This window comes from Amblyomma americanum, chromosome 4, assembly GCF_052857255.1.
Source record: "Amblyomma americanum isolate KBUSLIRL-KWMA chromosome 4, ASM5285725v1, whole genome shotgun sequence".
Lineage (NCBI taxonomy): Eukaryota > Metazoa > Arthropoda > Arachnida > Ixodida > Ixodidae > Amblyomma > Amblyomma americanum.
Genome location: NC_135500.1, coordinates 221416320 through 221431602, shown reverse-complemented (window position 1 = coordinate 221431602; position 15283 = coordinate 221416320). Strand labels below are relative to the sequence as shown.

The window sequence follows — 15283 nt, the reverse complement described above, 5'->3', positions numbered from 1 at the left end:
CGAATGGACAGACCACTCCGAGCAAGGAAGCGCAATATGAACTTACTGTAGTAGCCCGTAAAGCCGCGCGATTCTCTTGTTGCTGCTGAAGACTCTGCTTCGAGACGAGTGGCGCTACTGATGCCCCTTTCTCTCTCCGGATAATATGGCGGATCGAGTCTCTGTGACGCTCACTCTTCTCATGCATTTTGAAATGGTGGGTTCCCTTTCACCAGTTTCTAGAGCCTGTCTTCAGAAAAGCCGTCTCGACACAGTGCAGAGACTTCGAGTCCTTGATTTCAAGTACAGTCAAGACAGAAAACACAGTGCTGCTTCTCATCGTAACGAAGCCGTTGAGACGTCGGAAACCGCCGATGACTAGCAACTTCTGCTGTCATTTTTGGGAAAATTGAACGAAGTACCGGGATGAAATTTCCTTTCAATTCTACACACAGCATCAGGAGAACTGTTTCTTTCCTATGCAAGAGTGCCTAACTGTGGGGACCTGCCGCGGCCGTACTCTCACTGGCTTCCAAGTCCACGCTGTGTTCCTTTGGGGGTAGCTTGGTCCTCTTTACAGTTGGTGACCAGAGGTCCAGCGACGTCTGCTTATCGTGCCATCTGCGGAACAAATTTATACGGTGTAATCAGAGGGTGTGTAATCGGAAAAAAAATAGGGCGTCAAAAGTAACCTGAATATTCCTTGTAAATCTACACTCCGCCCAGCGCTTACAGTAAACGAGCATTATGCGGTTCCGTGTTTCCATTACAGTGCAATGAGAAGTAAGTTAATTAAGCAGCTCTTAAATGACGGGGTCATTCTCTTAGGTCAAGTTCAGGTCGTCGTCGTCGTTGTAATGACTGCAGATTTATTCCAGTGATCGATCGGGCACAGACATGGATTAACTCCTCCTGCTGGAAGCCAGCGAGCATTGATGTTTCGTTCAAGTCGACATACTGCGCATATGCATTCGTTCTTCGCAAATCCCTCGGACGGTGCTGGCAACGCAGCTACCAGACGAGCAGCTCATCTCTGCGTCAGTGAAATAAAACTGTCTCTGCGCCGAAGCCTGGACCTTACATCACTGCGCAGCTGGACGAAAACCGCATATTGATGGGCAGTGAAAGAGATCCGAAATACCATCATCGACACAGAATGTCTTCCTGCTAAGTGTTATTCTCCGCGACAGGGCGCGGAGCAGAGCGTATTTGCGCCTCCGCTCCGGTAAGCCGGCTAGCGGGAGCGCTACTGCGCATGCGCCCAACGGTCAGACGGGAGCGTGCGAGCGGACCGGCCCTTCCGTTCCGCTCGCGCGGAGTCCCAGCGGAGCGCGGAACGGCGAGACGAGCGCGGCTCACGCTGGGCCTTCTCACGCTAGGCGTTGGCTCGCAACTGTGCTCGTTAACAAGAACAAAAAAAACGTCTGCTAAAAAACAGCATGTGCATATTACCTTACATGTTATAAAATGTGCAAAAATATGCCTTTATAGTGCGATGGAAAATAAAGTTATTCTTTTTTCCTTTTGCCTAGTTTCACATTTCAACGCCAGGGGGCTCTTTGTGCAGTTCGCTTCGTTCCCGCTCAGCTAAAAAGAAATCTAATGGCCAACGCTCTGGTTAGGTGCGCGGTAACCGTGAGCGGAGCGCAGGCGCAAATACGCTCTGCTAAAACTGTCTAATAACGCGCCTAAGCCTGCTCCCGGGCAGCGCTTTCCAAACCTCGCGACGAGTGTGTTGGATTCGCGATTTCACGGAACGATCTTTGCGAGCCGTTTTTTGTTCGCGCCCCAGCTCGAGGACAGGGAATAAATAACCTTGCATCTTTGTTGCTTGAGATTTGTCGACTACAAAAGCGTACGGCAGCACTAAGAAATTAAACTCTACTAACTGCAATGCATTTTGGCCACCTTTATTTTTCAACCCCCTTACCTCCACCCTTCAAACACCATTTCTTACCTATTACTTGCGAGGGCTAAAACTGCTAACTTTTCGCATTCATGGCTTTTGCCCGAGTTGTATTATTGGGCAGCACAATGTAACGACTGATGTTTGAAATAGCACAAAAATTTAGCATCGTTAAGCTCTAAAATTATAGGAACAAAACAGGAGTGCGAGTTCCACGTGGTTGCGGGCATATAATTTCGCTCGATTTTGTTGTCATCATTGATGTCCTGGTCTGAAAGCTTCAGCGCTTTCCACCATGAAAGTTTTGTACTGTCCATAAATTATCTTTTGACTTGCCTGTTCAGCTTCCTAAGCAACAAGGGTATTATCGAGTACATGCGCAGACACTGAAAAATGGCAGCACACTCATATGGGGACGCCAGGGCCTACTGCTAGCAGCAGACATCAACTTGGCGACAATTTTAACCTCTAGTCTTCGTTGCATAACTATAGTCATGTGACAGACATGACGTCTTGGTTAAACTGAAGGCAGCGATTATTGCGCTTGAAAAGACTTGAAGCAGTTAAGTTTCCATTCTAAAACATGGGATCTGCATTTTGCTTCGTCTGATCGATCACAGTGTTTGCGTTGCAACCTTCACGCTTGAACTGTGTCAGGTTCTTGGCCGTAAAAGGCCGATGGTCGATTTAATCGCCGCAAGCACCTCCCAGAAAAGCTTGTTCCTTTCTGTAGGTATAGTGGGGGAACACGAAGGTCATCCGAGCTTTGTATTTCGTAAGACCAGCTGCAGTCAACATAGATGGACTTTGGTGTAGGCCAGTTGGTATGACATCATGAAGAGCAAAACCGCAAAATAGGACGGGACTGAGGTCTGTGTTGTCGCCTGCCTCAGTCCCGTCCTGTTTTGCGGTTTTGCTCTTCATGATGCAGTCAACAGGCGTTCACTGCACTCGCACTGCGCTCGGGGCCAATCGGAACAAGCTCAGTTGTTCTCCACTTTTCTGCTTCAACTTCTTTCTCTGAATCTTCTTTTACTCGCGCTTATGTGCTTTATATTTCTACGTGTAGAAATTCTGCATATTCTACCACTTTCGCTTCCTTAAATCTATACAGGGCCCTTTTCACGTAGAGAAAGAGACCTGAGGTATGCAACTATAATGCTTAAAGAAAGCGAAAACACTGCCAACAATACGCCTCATCTAGCTTATCGTTCTCAAAACAGGACACGCAAACGATAAGCCACTGTATTATTTTTGCCACAGCTCTTACCGAGCTACATCTAGCAGTTAGGGAATAAATGACAACAGAGCACGCACATTCCAGGCACCCTTAGTTTGTATCATCTGATGTGGCTATCACTCCCTAACTGCAAAAAGGCGCAATAGTAAAGTTGACTATTAAAGTTTAGTAAACTAGTTCACTAGTGGACATAATTCACCTGCTTTCTCAAGTCCACCACCACTATTATTAGTACTAGTGTGCCGAAAAATCCATCCTAATACCTCGAAAAGCCAGCTTTTAAAAGTAGCATATCTGGCTTCGCTGAAGCACCCGGTATTTGCCTTGTAGTTTATACAAATGCCCGGATTTTGTTACGGCAAAGCGAAACCTTTGCGCTGCGCAGCCTGCAGCGCCGTGATGCGTCCGCCGTTCCCGTTTCGCAGTTGGCGTTGCCGACATTGCGCTCGGCCACTTGTGTTCCAGCAACAAAGCACGCTGCGGCGTTGTTAACTACTCGCGCACGTTGTGTGCAGCATCGGGCGCGTGGTGCGCAATATTCTCAGAGTTGTTTCCCGCATCTTCACAGGGCCAGCGATTCCGCCAGTTCCGGACAGCAAGCCAGGCAAGCAGCCAGCAGGAGGCAGCAGTCCTCCAGGTAAGGAATTTCCGGCAAAAAATGACGGGGGCAGAACGCAGCAGTCGCTAGCCAATTCGGATGCATGACGCGCCCCGCTTTACACGACGCTCAATTCGAGAATCCTTACACGCTTGCATGCGAATGACTCTTTGCATCGACACATGAAGCAGATGCCAGTCTCGCCAGCGTAAGGCGCTGGCGAACGCGCAGGATCTAACCACACACCAATGCTTGTGCGGGGTGCGTGGCGGCTAAACAGGATATGCATTAGGCTTACGACGCCACCGCGGGATGGATTGTACTCTGTAGCTGCTTTGGATATTGCATTCACTTTTTTGTACCTGCCTGACATAATAAATTACTGATGAATTTTCGCATTAACTTTTTGGGACCAGACTGACAACATCAATTCTTGATGTGTTACTGCATGAACTTTCGTGATAAAAAGGAAAAAGACAGTTTTTCTGATGCGTGATGACATCAGAGCTATATCTTTCTCAAGCACCGCCTCAGACATTTTTTTTAATTTCTCATGCAGCAATGGTGCACATCAACTAAACGAACTTTGCAGTTGAATCTCTTCATTTGTACCCGCCGGAGATGTCACAAATTATCGTAGATAACTCTGCTTATTAACAGCTCCTCATTAATACTTGTGAGGGGCGACTTATTGGGAATATATATATAAGCATGGCCCCGCGCTATGAAGAAGTACAGATCAGGTGAGTACACCGGTGTGGCATTACTTTCAGAAACTGTAATGCCCTATTCCCGACCTTGTTACTTGCTCATTTCAGGGGGTCGATGGAAGCTGTTTGCTGCAATGATATGGGCAGATTATGCTCCTGAACTGCTCCACGTTTCAGCGAAAGTGGCACATAGAATAGTTTAGTGGATGTTTGCATTACATGTTAGAGCGCTTCACAACAGCGGTTTCAGTGTGACGTTACAGAGCCGCTAGAAAAAGAGGAGTTCACGAAAGTTTTTATTTGACCATAACGATAGTTTCAGTGCATCACAAACCATCCAGAAATGCATCATGAATTCAGCATGTGTGCAAAAGAAATTAATGAGAATCTGAATAGGAAAAAAACACATCACGTTTTAATCAGAAACTCATTGGTCATTGCGTCAGAAACTCAACTCAGAAGTCGTCAGAAATACCTGATGAGTGTGATGTCTGAAATCATTGACTTTTTATTATAAACTCATCACAATTGTTTGTAAGGGGAAAACCGGCTTACGCACTAACTCTAGTTCGCTATAATTATACTTACGGTGTGGACCCTGTGTACGTACATTTCGCCAGTTGGAAAGATCTTTTTACTGCAAAACTCTTTGCCCTGCATTCCGCACCAAACCACTCTACTCCACTCCGCACCAATGTGCTCCCCTGCAAGTGCTGTTCAAGTCTACCTACTTGCAGTAATCTTTTCCTGATTGCATGCTTGTTGAAACTACCCGCTGGAGAACTTCAGCTATAGTTACAAAGCAATGTGCGCCAGTCTCTGCATGCTCGCCGCCCTGCTAACGCATCACAAACGGCTAACAAAATAGCGAAAGTGGCCTGGCTTTAAGCTGCGAGAGAATGCAGCACGCTCCTTTGCACGCTTACTACATTGACCTCACGAGCAGAGCATAACAACACGGTGCTTTCGCTAACACCCCCTCCATCGCGGACAAGGGCTCAAGGCGTCTCTCCTGCATTTCTGTAGCAGAGGGAGGCGGTCCGCCGTGCGACAAGCCCCAGTGTGAGCCTGGAGAGAACGACTCCTACATCCACTTAATCGACCCGAGGAGAGGACGCAACTGAGCGGACGCCGAGGACCGGGCTCCGTTGCTGCCCGCCTGTGCTCACCGAGACTCGCATCGTCGTGGCTTAAAACTCAACACCTTAATTATTGCCAACGTATGAAAGGCCGATCTCACGACATCGCCGTATGCACAAATAATGAATTCCAGCATGTTGAGGGCGTCCAGTGCGATTTTCTCCTCAATGTTCTGGCCGAAGTACCCGCATAAAGAGGGCCATTACGTGTACACCGCCAGCAACTCTTTTCTTTCTCCTGGGTGTCATTGTGAAAGCCAGCCTTCTTCTATATAACATAGGCTAAGAAAGTCTCGGCAGAACGTTTAAAGAAATGCTTATAATTCTAATGCTTCGCGCTCCGAAAGCACCCTGTTGTTAGCACTGTTGATTGTTGCCAAGAAAATAAAAGCGCTCACGAACAGAGCGCGCTGTGTACTTCTGTTTCTCTCAAATCAACGCGCGCAAGGAGAGCTCCCTCCATCCTTCACTAGAAACCAAAACAAGTTTACAACTTCATTCATACCATTACCCACACCGCAGTCACAATCAGCAGCTCTTAATGGTATCTGTATTTGACCAAGCACGGAAAACCCGAACAGGCATTGCGACTGAATAAAGTTAGCTGCGGTTTAACTACTGCTGAACCTAGTTAGAGAGCGAAAGCTCTGGTGTAGTATCGGGCAAGTAGACGCGGCTTGGAGTCTGTAGCGTTGAATGCGTTCCGGACACTGGATAGGCAACGCGCCCACCCTGCCACCCTCGCAGGTGGCAGTTAAATTAATGGTTGATCGCGAGAGGTTGCTCACCCAGTTAACGCTGCGGCCTATTGCTGCACTGGCGCGTGTCTGCCACAGCGTTGTCAGCGCTAATGCATGCAGCCCGCATCTCTCACCCCGGCCACGTACCTCAAAGCGCGATTTGGGTGTCCGCTGACCCAGAGAGCCAGTTATGCGCCCTTCCTTTCCTTAAAAATCATCGGAGTCTAGAACGTTGCCAACGCCATGTACACAATAAACCCCGACGGCCTATAAAAACAGGGACGAGCGCTCGGTTTCGGCGGCGGCGGCTGACTGACGTCATAGCTGTCACGTGGTTTCTCCTCGGTTCAAGATAAAAGGTCAAATTTAGTGCCATGCGAAGAGCGGCTTTACCTAGTGCAGTGAAGCTTTCGCTTCAGAAAACACATGTGCAAGGCAACTTGGAGCGCAAATATCTGCCCGTTATACCTTGCACAGGAAAAGGAAACACAGGCTAATCGAAGCTTTGCGACAGAAAGTACACTGACGGGACGACTTGCCTGTTTAAGCAAGCGCATCGTGCAATGCAATTCCACTTTGCACGGCTTGAAACCGTTCCACTTGAAATCACCTTTCCGACCTGTGGTAAGTAAGCGTGGCAGTCCAAATCCTGACATTGAGGCTGTGTTGTTCAGCGTAGGCATGAAGAGCACCTTACCTCCGAAGCAACAAAGGCTACACCGGCACCGAGATTTATTTCCTCGGCCTGGGTGTCCGATATGTAAACACGAGGACATTGAAGCTGACATTCATCACTTACTGTGGGACTGCCCAGCTCTTGAGCCTACAAGGATCCGACACCTGAAGGTAGCGGGTCTTTCAACAAGCAACCCTGCTTCATAAATTGCCTGGACGCAGGGACCGTACCATCGTTCTCTACTAGGCTTCATCAAATCAGCTAACACTTTTCCATTAATTTAATCACTACTACATCCTTCATCACACTTTCACCCATCATTGATGCCCTGAGGCAATAAATCTCGCTTAAAAAAAATTCCCTTCCCCACGACAAAATAGGGCTCAATAAGGTTCAAAAGTAGCCTCGAGAAGACGTTTCCTTCTCACTTCACAAAAATGAAAAGAAAATCGCATGAAAAAAAAGGGGGGGGGGATGAGCACCCGCGACAGACATCGGACATGGACAGACTCTGCAGTGAAGGAGCGATGGAATGATTTTGTACGTAAAGCTCGAATGAAAGAAGGACAGTAGGAACGAATGCGCACAAGGTAAGCTTTGCATTTGAATTTCACTGATTGAGGCGCGATTACCCGAAGGAACGACAAGTGGTAGCGAGACAATATTATAGCAGACAATTTCTGAGCGGGCAACTAGATTACTGAATTTTTGTACATGAATATTTTGGATCGCAAGATGCCTGTGATGCGGAGCAGGCGAAGCGTGTGCTGCTTGGACAGCTGTGATGACGTCAGAGGTCACATTAGCTGACTTTTATGGTGATATCGAGCTGCCGGAGTAATAAAAGCAAACTGTAACTCGAAGCAGCTGTGCCTCTTGCGACCGCGAGAAAAAGTGCAGAGCAGCGTCGCGGTGCCCGATTGCCAGACCCGCGAACCGCGAGCGCGCATTCTGATCTGCTGGCTGCTGCTGCTGCTGCGTAGATCTGCTGCTGCGCTTTTAGAGCGCAGCTGGCGCAGCCCGTTCGTGGGTTGAGCCGCGTCGCCGTCGGTGTAACCGAGCGAACGAGAGTACCGCCGCTCGCTCATAGATGGCGCCAGGATTGTGCGTGCCGCTGTACGATCGTTTTTCAGCCCCTTGCGGACGCATCCTTGCGACCGTGGGCCGTGCGCACGGGCACGCGAGGGCGCGGGACGGATGAGCTGTTGTACGATCAAGTTTGCTACATGCGAGCGAGCGGATGACTCCGGCGTGCTAATTGGCGCGCTCGTCACTGGAGCCGCAGCACAGCCATGTGCCGTAGCAAGACATGAAATATTTTGCGGTACGAACACCTACAGTGGTTGTGGCTCACTCGATACATGTTTAGCTGCGAGATATTTCGTGGTAAAACCGCGATCGGCAGTGGCAGCCATGACATCGACGCGGACGGCTTTCGTCCGCGAACGAAGTCACATCAAACTTAGTAACGCCGCAAGCGAGCTTTATCTGAAACAGCATCGCGGGAAACGATTAACGTTTGCGCTATTTATGCTTCAGAAAGTGAAAAATAGGCATCACACTGCGTTTGTGGCACAACTAGTTCGATCGCTAGTCGGCTAGTCTCCGCTAAAAACCACCCATATATGCAACCGTTCTCACTACGGTCTAAGATTTTGGTCCCTAATTATTGAAGAGTGTCCATTGAAAGTTACACTGTCCTCAAATGTGCAACAGCGATTTCAGAACGATGACCCGATTAGTATCGCGAATTCTCGGAGCCAATGACACGGGACTAGAAAAAGCTAGGTTAGCAGTACAAATCGATCGTTTGTGATTAAAGTTCTAACTAGCACACTGCAGTCTTTTTACATGCATTACACTGCCTTTATTTTGTAGATTTTTCATTAATCCATGCACAATATGTTGTCATTTATAAACGTTGGTTGTCACTGCCATGTAAACAGTCCTCCTTGCTGTCTCCACACTTCACTGTTAATGCTGATGATATGATAGTGAATTTTTATGGCGCAAGAGCATCTGGGGCCAAAGAGCGCCATGACACAACGTATTCTTTTTTTTGCTCAAGGTGGGGTCAAAGACCCATTTCCAAAGCATTTCACCCTGATTAAGCCGAGCACCAGGTCAGGGGAAGCTTGTGCTCATTGTATCACCGGTGGGTACCAGGCGGCACTGGGGATCGAACCCCGCACCTCCCGGACGCGAGGCGGATGCTCAACCACTAGGCGACCTCTGCGGTCCTGTTATTGCAAAATACACTTATTTATTGTTTAATACAAGAAGTGCGTGTCTGAATTGTGCATGCACTAAAAATTCCATATTTTAGCACACTGCTGTCGAATACGAACCCATATATACGATAAAATTATGACAATCCAGTAATTTGGAATATGTAAGATCAATTGTAACTATATCAGTTCTGAATTTCACAGAAGAGTGACCGTGCAACAATACTGATTTCTTTCTGTCATGTTTTTCAGCGCATTAGAAAAGTCAAAACTGAAATAGAACAATGTAGTGACAATTAAAGGGGTCAATTCATGCATCAGTGGGCTGAAATGCACAGCTTTGTTTTTTGCGCAGTGACAGCGGGCCACCAGTTTTATATTAGCATTCATTCCTGAGCTCATGTTGCAGTGAGAATTGCAGAAGGCGGAATGCAGCAGTGCAAACAAGGCTGGAGAGCTGTGCTGAGAGCCAGTCAATGTTGTCACATAAAGCCGGCATGTTGTCTTTACAACTCAAAAAAATTATAAACGTACCAATGTGAATTAAAAACGAAGTGGTTGCTTAGTAAAATGCCATACATGCCACCTTCAGTGTAAACATAACATGATGAGAGAGTTGGCAAAACTGGCTTACAGCTCCTGAATGGCTCCTGGTTGAAGCTGGGAAAAAATGCTTCATATATTCAGGAAAACAGGATACACTGACTATGTACAGTAGTTATCTCAAGCAGAATTTGTAGAAATACATTTACAGGGTGAAAGCTATGTCGTACCAAAATACAATGAAATAAATAATCAGCATTTAAGTGCGTGCGGGGCATACACGCGTATATATGCCCTCTCTTACTATAGCTTTACAGCAATGTTTAAGACTTTTTTCTGACCGAAAAAAAAAATGAGGGATAGTAAATGTGATCCTAGTTTCCAAAACCGCAGATAAAAGTGAGCATTGCCTTCACCACTAGTTTTGGCGTGTGCTATCTGCAACATCTTCAGCAAAGTAAACCTTACTTCATTGCCAGTTTGGTTTTCAAACTGCCCAAGTTCTCTTGAAGCATAACTTACGTTAAAATGACTTTATAATTAATCTAAGTTCCTTGAAGATCTTTGCCTAGACCATGCCTACTTTTATGCTTCGTACAGGGAGTCTATGTGAATTTAAACCGTGCTAGAACGTGGAGGCTATCGAAAAGGGTTCAACTTAAGTTAAGGTCAGCGCAGCGAGCTATGGAAAGCAAAATTATAGGTGTAACGCGTTAAGAGGCCGGAAGCGGGCCGAGTGGGTGAGGGAACAAACTTGGGTTATAATAACACCCTAGTCGAAATCTAGAGAAAGAAATGGGCTTGGGCAGGGCATGTAATGCGAAGGCAAGACAACCGCTGGTCCTTAAGGGTAACGGAGTGGATTCCAAGAGAATGCAAGCGTAGCAGGGGGCGGCAGAAGGTTAGGTGGGCGGATGAGATTAAGAAGTTTGCGGGCATAGGATGGGCGCAGCTGGCAAACGACAGGGTTAACTGGAGAGACATGGCAGAGGCCTTTGCCCTGCAGTGGGCATAGTCAGCCTGATGATGATGATGACGAGAAGGGCTGCATGTAAGGCAAACAAAGGTCTTGTTTTTTGGCTTCCGCTTACAAAATTATGCACCAAAATGATAATCCTCCTCAGGGCCTTCCATGAAATCTGGCGTTACTAATGTAAGGAAAACAGCAATTGTATGAATAAACTAGTATTGAGTACAGGTTGGGGCTTTTCCATGTGTTTCACGGCCGTCAATGTAAGAATATATCACTACAGCTGTACTCTGGCTCCATTCAGGACGACAGAAATGTATGTGCAATTTAGTCTGTAAATGCTAGCCTCATATCATACCTGGCTGGCCATTTCAGATGAGGATTAGGATCAAGTGACACACGCACACACAAGTCACGTGCGTAAACATACGCACCTAGCATTTTAACCACATCGCATAATGGAAGTCGCTTAACACAGGGTAAGACATAAGCGCAAAGTGACACATGTGGGCTCGTAATGGAGACGGGTATGGCTGACAGTGAAAACTATTAGTGCAGTCCCACTGACATTGCCAAATAGGCCATTGTCGAGCACGCAGATGATTGTTCTGGAGGGTTGGAATGTTGGAATTGATAGTAGGATGGCAGGCCACATAGCAATCAATGAAGACTAGTTAAAGAAAAAAACTTAAAGGAAGGTCCTTTATGAATGCAAGAAAAAGGGAAGACCCAAATACATTTGGGGTTTCCCGAGATTCCAAAAAAGAAAAGAAAGGCAGGATGAGTAAGAGTTAGCATGGGCCAGCAGCTGACAGCCGGCTAGGAACACTTAAATCCAGCTCAGAAGAGTATGCAAGGCATAATTCTATAAGGAATTTTACCGCACGATTTCTCAAAGAGACCGAGGTGCAAGTGTATGTCAGGAAGAATGAAAAGATGGCTATCACAAGGATGCATTTCAAAAACGTGCCGATTTGGAAGGAACAATTTAAGGGGCCATGCAGAGGAATCAGGTTGTATTACCTGAAAGCATAGTTTCAGGTAATGCGACCTTCTTCAGCAGTCGCAAACGGTGCGAGACGAAAGTGCACGTTGTGTGTCTGCCTGCGCTTCCTTCGCGTTCGCCGTGACCAGCGCTTGTCTTGCGTTCCTCCACGTTTCGTCTCTGTTACCCTCGAGCATTTAGTTCCCCTCAGACCCCTCTTATTTACACTGACCGCTTGGCCCCATGCCTGTCTATATTCGCGGATGACTGTCGAGTCTTTTGCCATGCTCCAAAATGACATTTCCGATTGGTTAATGAAGCTTAACGCTTCCAGCTGTAAATTGATGCGTGTACTTTCTCCGTGACATTACCGTGGAATCCAGTTGTTCATATCGTTACCTTAATGTTCAGATCACGTCTGTAATGGGTCATTACACATTAATAAACTAGCTAGCAACGCTAACCGTATGAAGAGATATCTGCGCCATAACTTTTCCACTGCCCGTGTGTCACTAAACTACTGTTGCGAAAGGCAGAATCTCGGGCAAGTCGGTACAACATTCTAAGGGAAGGTAAACCAGCGCGAAACACGGGACGAAGGAAGAAAACGGCACACAACACGCTGACTAACAATTAGTCCGCCAGGGGCGAAATATTTAGCACGCAGAAAAAGAAAGATAACAAAGCCGTCATCATAGCAGCACTCATACCATGTGTTCACAAGCTCATCACGAAGTGTGCGGAACGCGCTGGCACCCGGGCAGTTTTTCTGCCCCGAACAAGCTGAGTGCCTTGTGCCGGCCTGCCAACAACGACGGACCCGCTCGTGCGACGCGAACCACCGGTAACGATGTACCAGTGCGGTGCCATGCATGATGTGCCACCATCTTGTGGTAAAACGTACGTGGCGCAGACGGCTCGAATTGCCTCAACACCAGATTAAGCGAGCACGCCAGATCACACAAAACGGGCACAGGCAGCAATCTATAGCTGTACACTAGAATAACTGTCCCTCAAGAACTTGCAGGCCTTTCCTGCCCCGCACCAGCGTGATCAAGAAGTACAAAACCAAGAAAGAGAGGGAAGTTTTCGAGGAACTGATCATTCAGCAGAAGGGCCAGAATTGTGTCAGCAAGCCATCTGTTCACCTGATCGAGAAAGAAATCACCTCTCTCTCCTGTTGACAACGATTGCATCTCTTCTATCGAGTTGTCTGTCATGGCGTGTTTTGCTTTGCTTTGTTATCTTTCTTTTTCTGGGTATATATTTCGCTCCGGGCGGAAGAGTTGCTAGTCAGCGCGCTGTGTGTCGTTTTCTTCCTTCGTCTCCCGTGTTTTGCGCTGGTTTACCTTTCCTTAGAATGTTGTACAAATCACTAATCCGTGCCAAGCTTTAACCTGATGCATCCATATCTCAGACTCCATCAGTCACAACTTGATTTAAACCCCAGATTTTTTTAAACAACTCGCTTAGTTTCATTCTTCGTAATTTTTTTAAAGCGACATTTATTGCCCCAGGACATCAATGATGGGTGAAGGTGTGATGAATGATGTAGTAGAGATTAAATGAATGGAAAAAGGTTAGTTGATTTGATGAAGTCCAGTAGAGACCGGTGGTACGGTCGCTGCGTCCAGGCAATGTATGAAGCAGGGTTACTTGGTGAAAGACCTGCTACCATCAGGTGCCGGATCCTTGTAGACTTGAGAGCTGGGCAGTCCCACAGTAAGTGATGAATGTCGGCCTCAATGTCCTCGTGTTTACATATCGGACACCCTGGCCGAGGAAACAATTCTCGGTACTGAGGCCACTTCCGAGTGATGGCTGGTGTGAGGGCAACCCCGACCCGGATCCTCCTAAGCGCAACCTCCTCTGCACGGGTAAGACCGCGGGGGAGGGTGACCGCACACGGAGGGATGAGAGCACGTGTGCGGCGCCGGAGGAGTTCCTTTCTTGATGAAAGCAGGGTAAAATTGTCCAAATGAAGGAGCCGAGGCGGTGATGAGTTTGTATTCGCAAGGCGGGTTGCTAAATCTGCCTTGTTTTGATAGGTCAGCAGATCCCGTGGGACCCAGTCAATTCTTCGTAATTAAAACCGCCTCGCTAGCGTAACTTCAACGAAAAACTCACGGTAACTTACATCTTTCGCCTCCCGTCGTGAATTTTCTAGACTGTTTATTTCAGAAAAACTTTTTACACCCCCGTGCATAGTGACCTTCTTATTCCTCCCTTGTAGATCTCTCCTCGCACTGATCATGCACAAAAAATAGGCATCGCTTTCTATCACACGAAAACATTCCTTCAGGCGTTCATTCAGCGTACTACTTGGCAGGAATGGAACCGCCTTCTTGGAGTCGCTCACCTCCATTGTTGATCATGCATTCACGTTTTCACAGTGTCTTAGCTGACATTGTACGACTAAGGATGCAACAAATCTCGCAAATTATTTTAGCTGATATTGTACGCCGTTCAGGCCTGCAATTCAAATGTGTTTCTAATCCAACCCCCGTCGCCTCCCGACAGCAGCAGCAGCAGCTCCACCGGCGGCGGACTGCGAGACGTCGCAGCAGCAGCCCGGACGCTGCGTCCCCGAGGCGTCGTGCCCACCGGAGCGCCGGGAGCGTTCCAGCTCGTGCGCGGGTCACGTGTGCTGCCGCCGCGAGTCCCGGCCACAGCGGTCGGCCGACAAGGAGCGCATGCTGGCCGCGCTGCGGGAGAACCGGCAACGTACGTGCGAGCAGCCGCTCTCTTTAAGCCCAGCTGCGTTTTATTTCACTGCGAGTCTCTATCGGCCGTAAACGGCAAAATGTCAGCACTGCTCTCGGGAAAAAATTGGAGGGGACACTAAGCTTCGCCTTAAAGGACTCGTAAACACTTCATTTTATTGCGTATTTTAACGCGAGAGCGTTAAAGAGCTCGTGTCGCAGAAAAGCCGGTGTCGTCGGCCGTGAGCGAAAAATCCCTCCTCCTCCTCGCAATGTACGCCACTGCCCGTACAGATGACGCGCGACGGCAGCGCAAGGAAAGGAAGGGACGCCTGTCACATATTTCGGTGCACAACCCGGACCACGCCGCAAGGGAAGGAAAATGAAATGAAAATTGATTTTAAGGAAAGGAAGCGACGTGTCTGACATATCTCTCGTTCGGGCGCAGTGGGGCCGTGCGGGCACGCAGGAATCACGCGGTGAGCGGCGAACAACGCAGCGCACATCCAAAGCGCGTTCACCACAAAGCTTTCGGCTTGCTGCCCGTTCGTTCGGCGCGGAAGCTATGCTGGCGTTCGTGGCATTCGGTTTGTCGAGAACGATGTGTGGACGAACTACGACTGCAACTTGAGTCCCGCGCGTTTCGACAAGGCGCCTGACAGCGCTTCTACGTGGTTTGCCACTCCGCACGCCCGTTTCACCGTACGTAGCAGAGCGATTTGTCTAACGGAGAAGGCGTCGCGCCGAACAGGCGATGGCGTTCCGTGGACCCCTTGGCAGTGCTGCAACACGCTGTCGCGTTCCACTCTTAAAGGCGAAGCTTAAGCGTCCTCCAAATTTTTCTTCTTTAAAATGATGCGTTAGATA

General features: G+C 48.1%; 1 protein-coding gene across 15 annotated transcripts in view; it reads left to right on the top strand.

Moving 5' to 3' along the window:
- LOC144129428 (prostasin-like) overlaps nt 1–15283 on the top strand; it is a 91580-nt gene that overhangs the window by 23645 nt on the left and 52652 nt on the right. For 14 of the 15 annotated variants that reach the window (XM_077663582.1, XM_077663591.1, XM_077663588.1 and 11 more), the window contains 2 exons: nt 3694–3762; nt 14235–14438. In XM_077663582.1, coding sequence (XP_077519708.1) covers nt 3694–3762; nt 14235–14438 — 273 coding nt within the window. The remainder of the gene's footprint in view (nt 1–3693; nt 3763–14234; nt 14439–15283) is intronic. The other variant, XM_077663578.1, reaches the window with a different exon arrangement.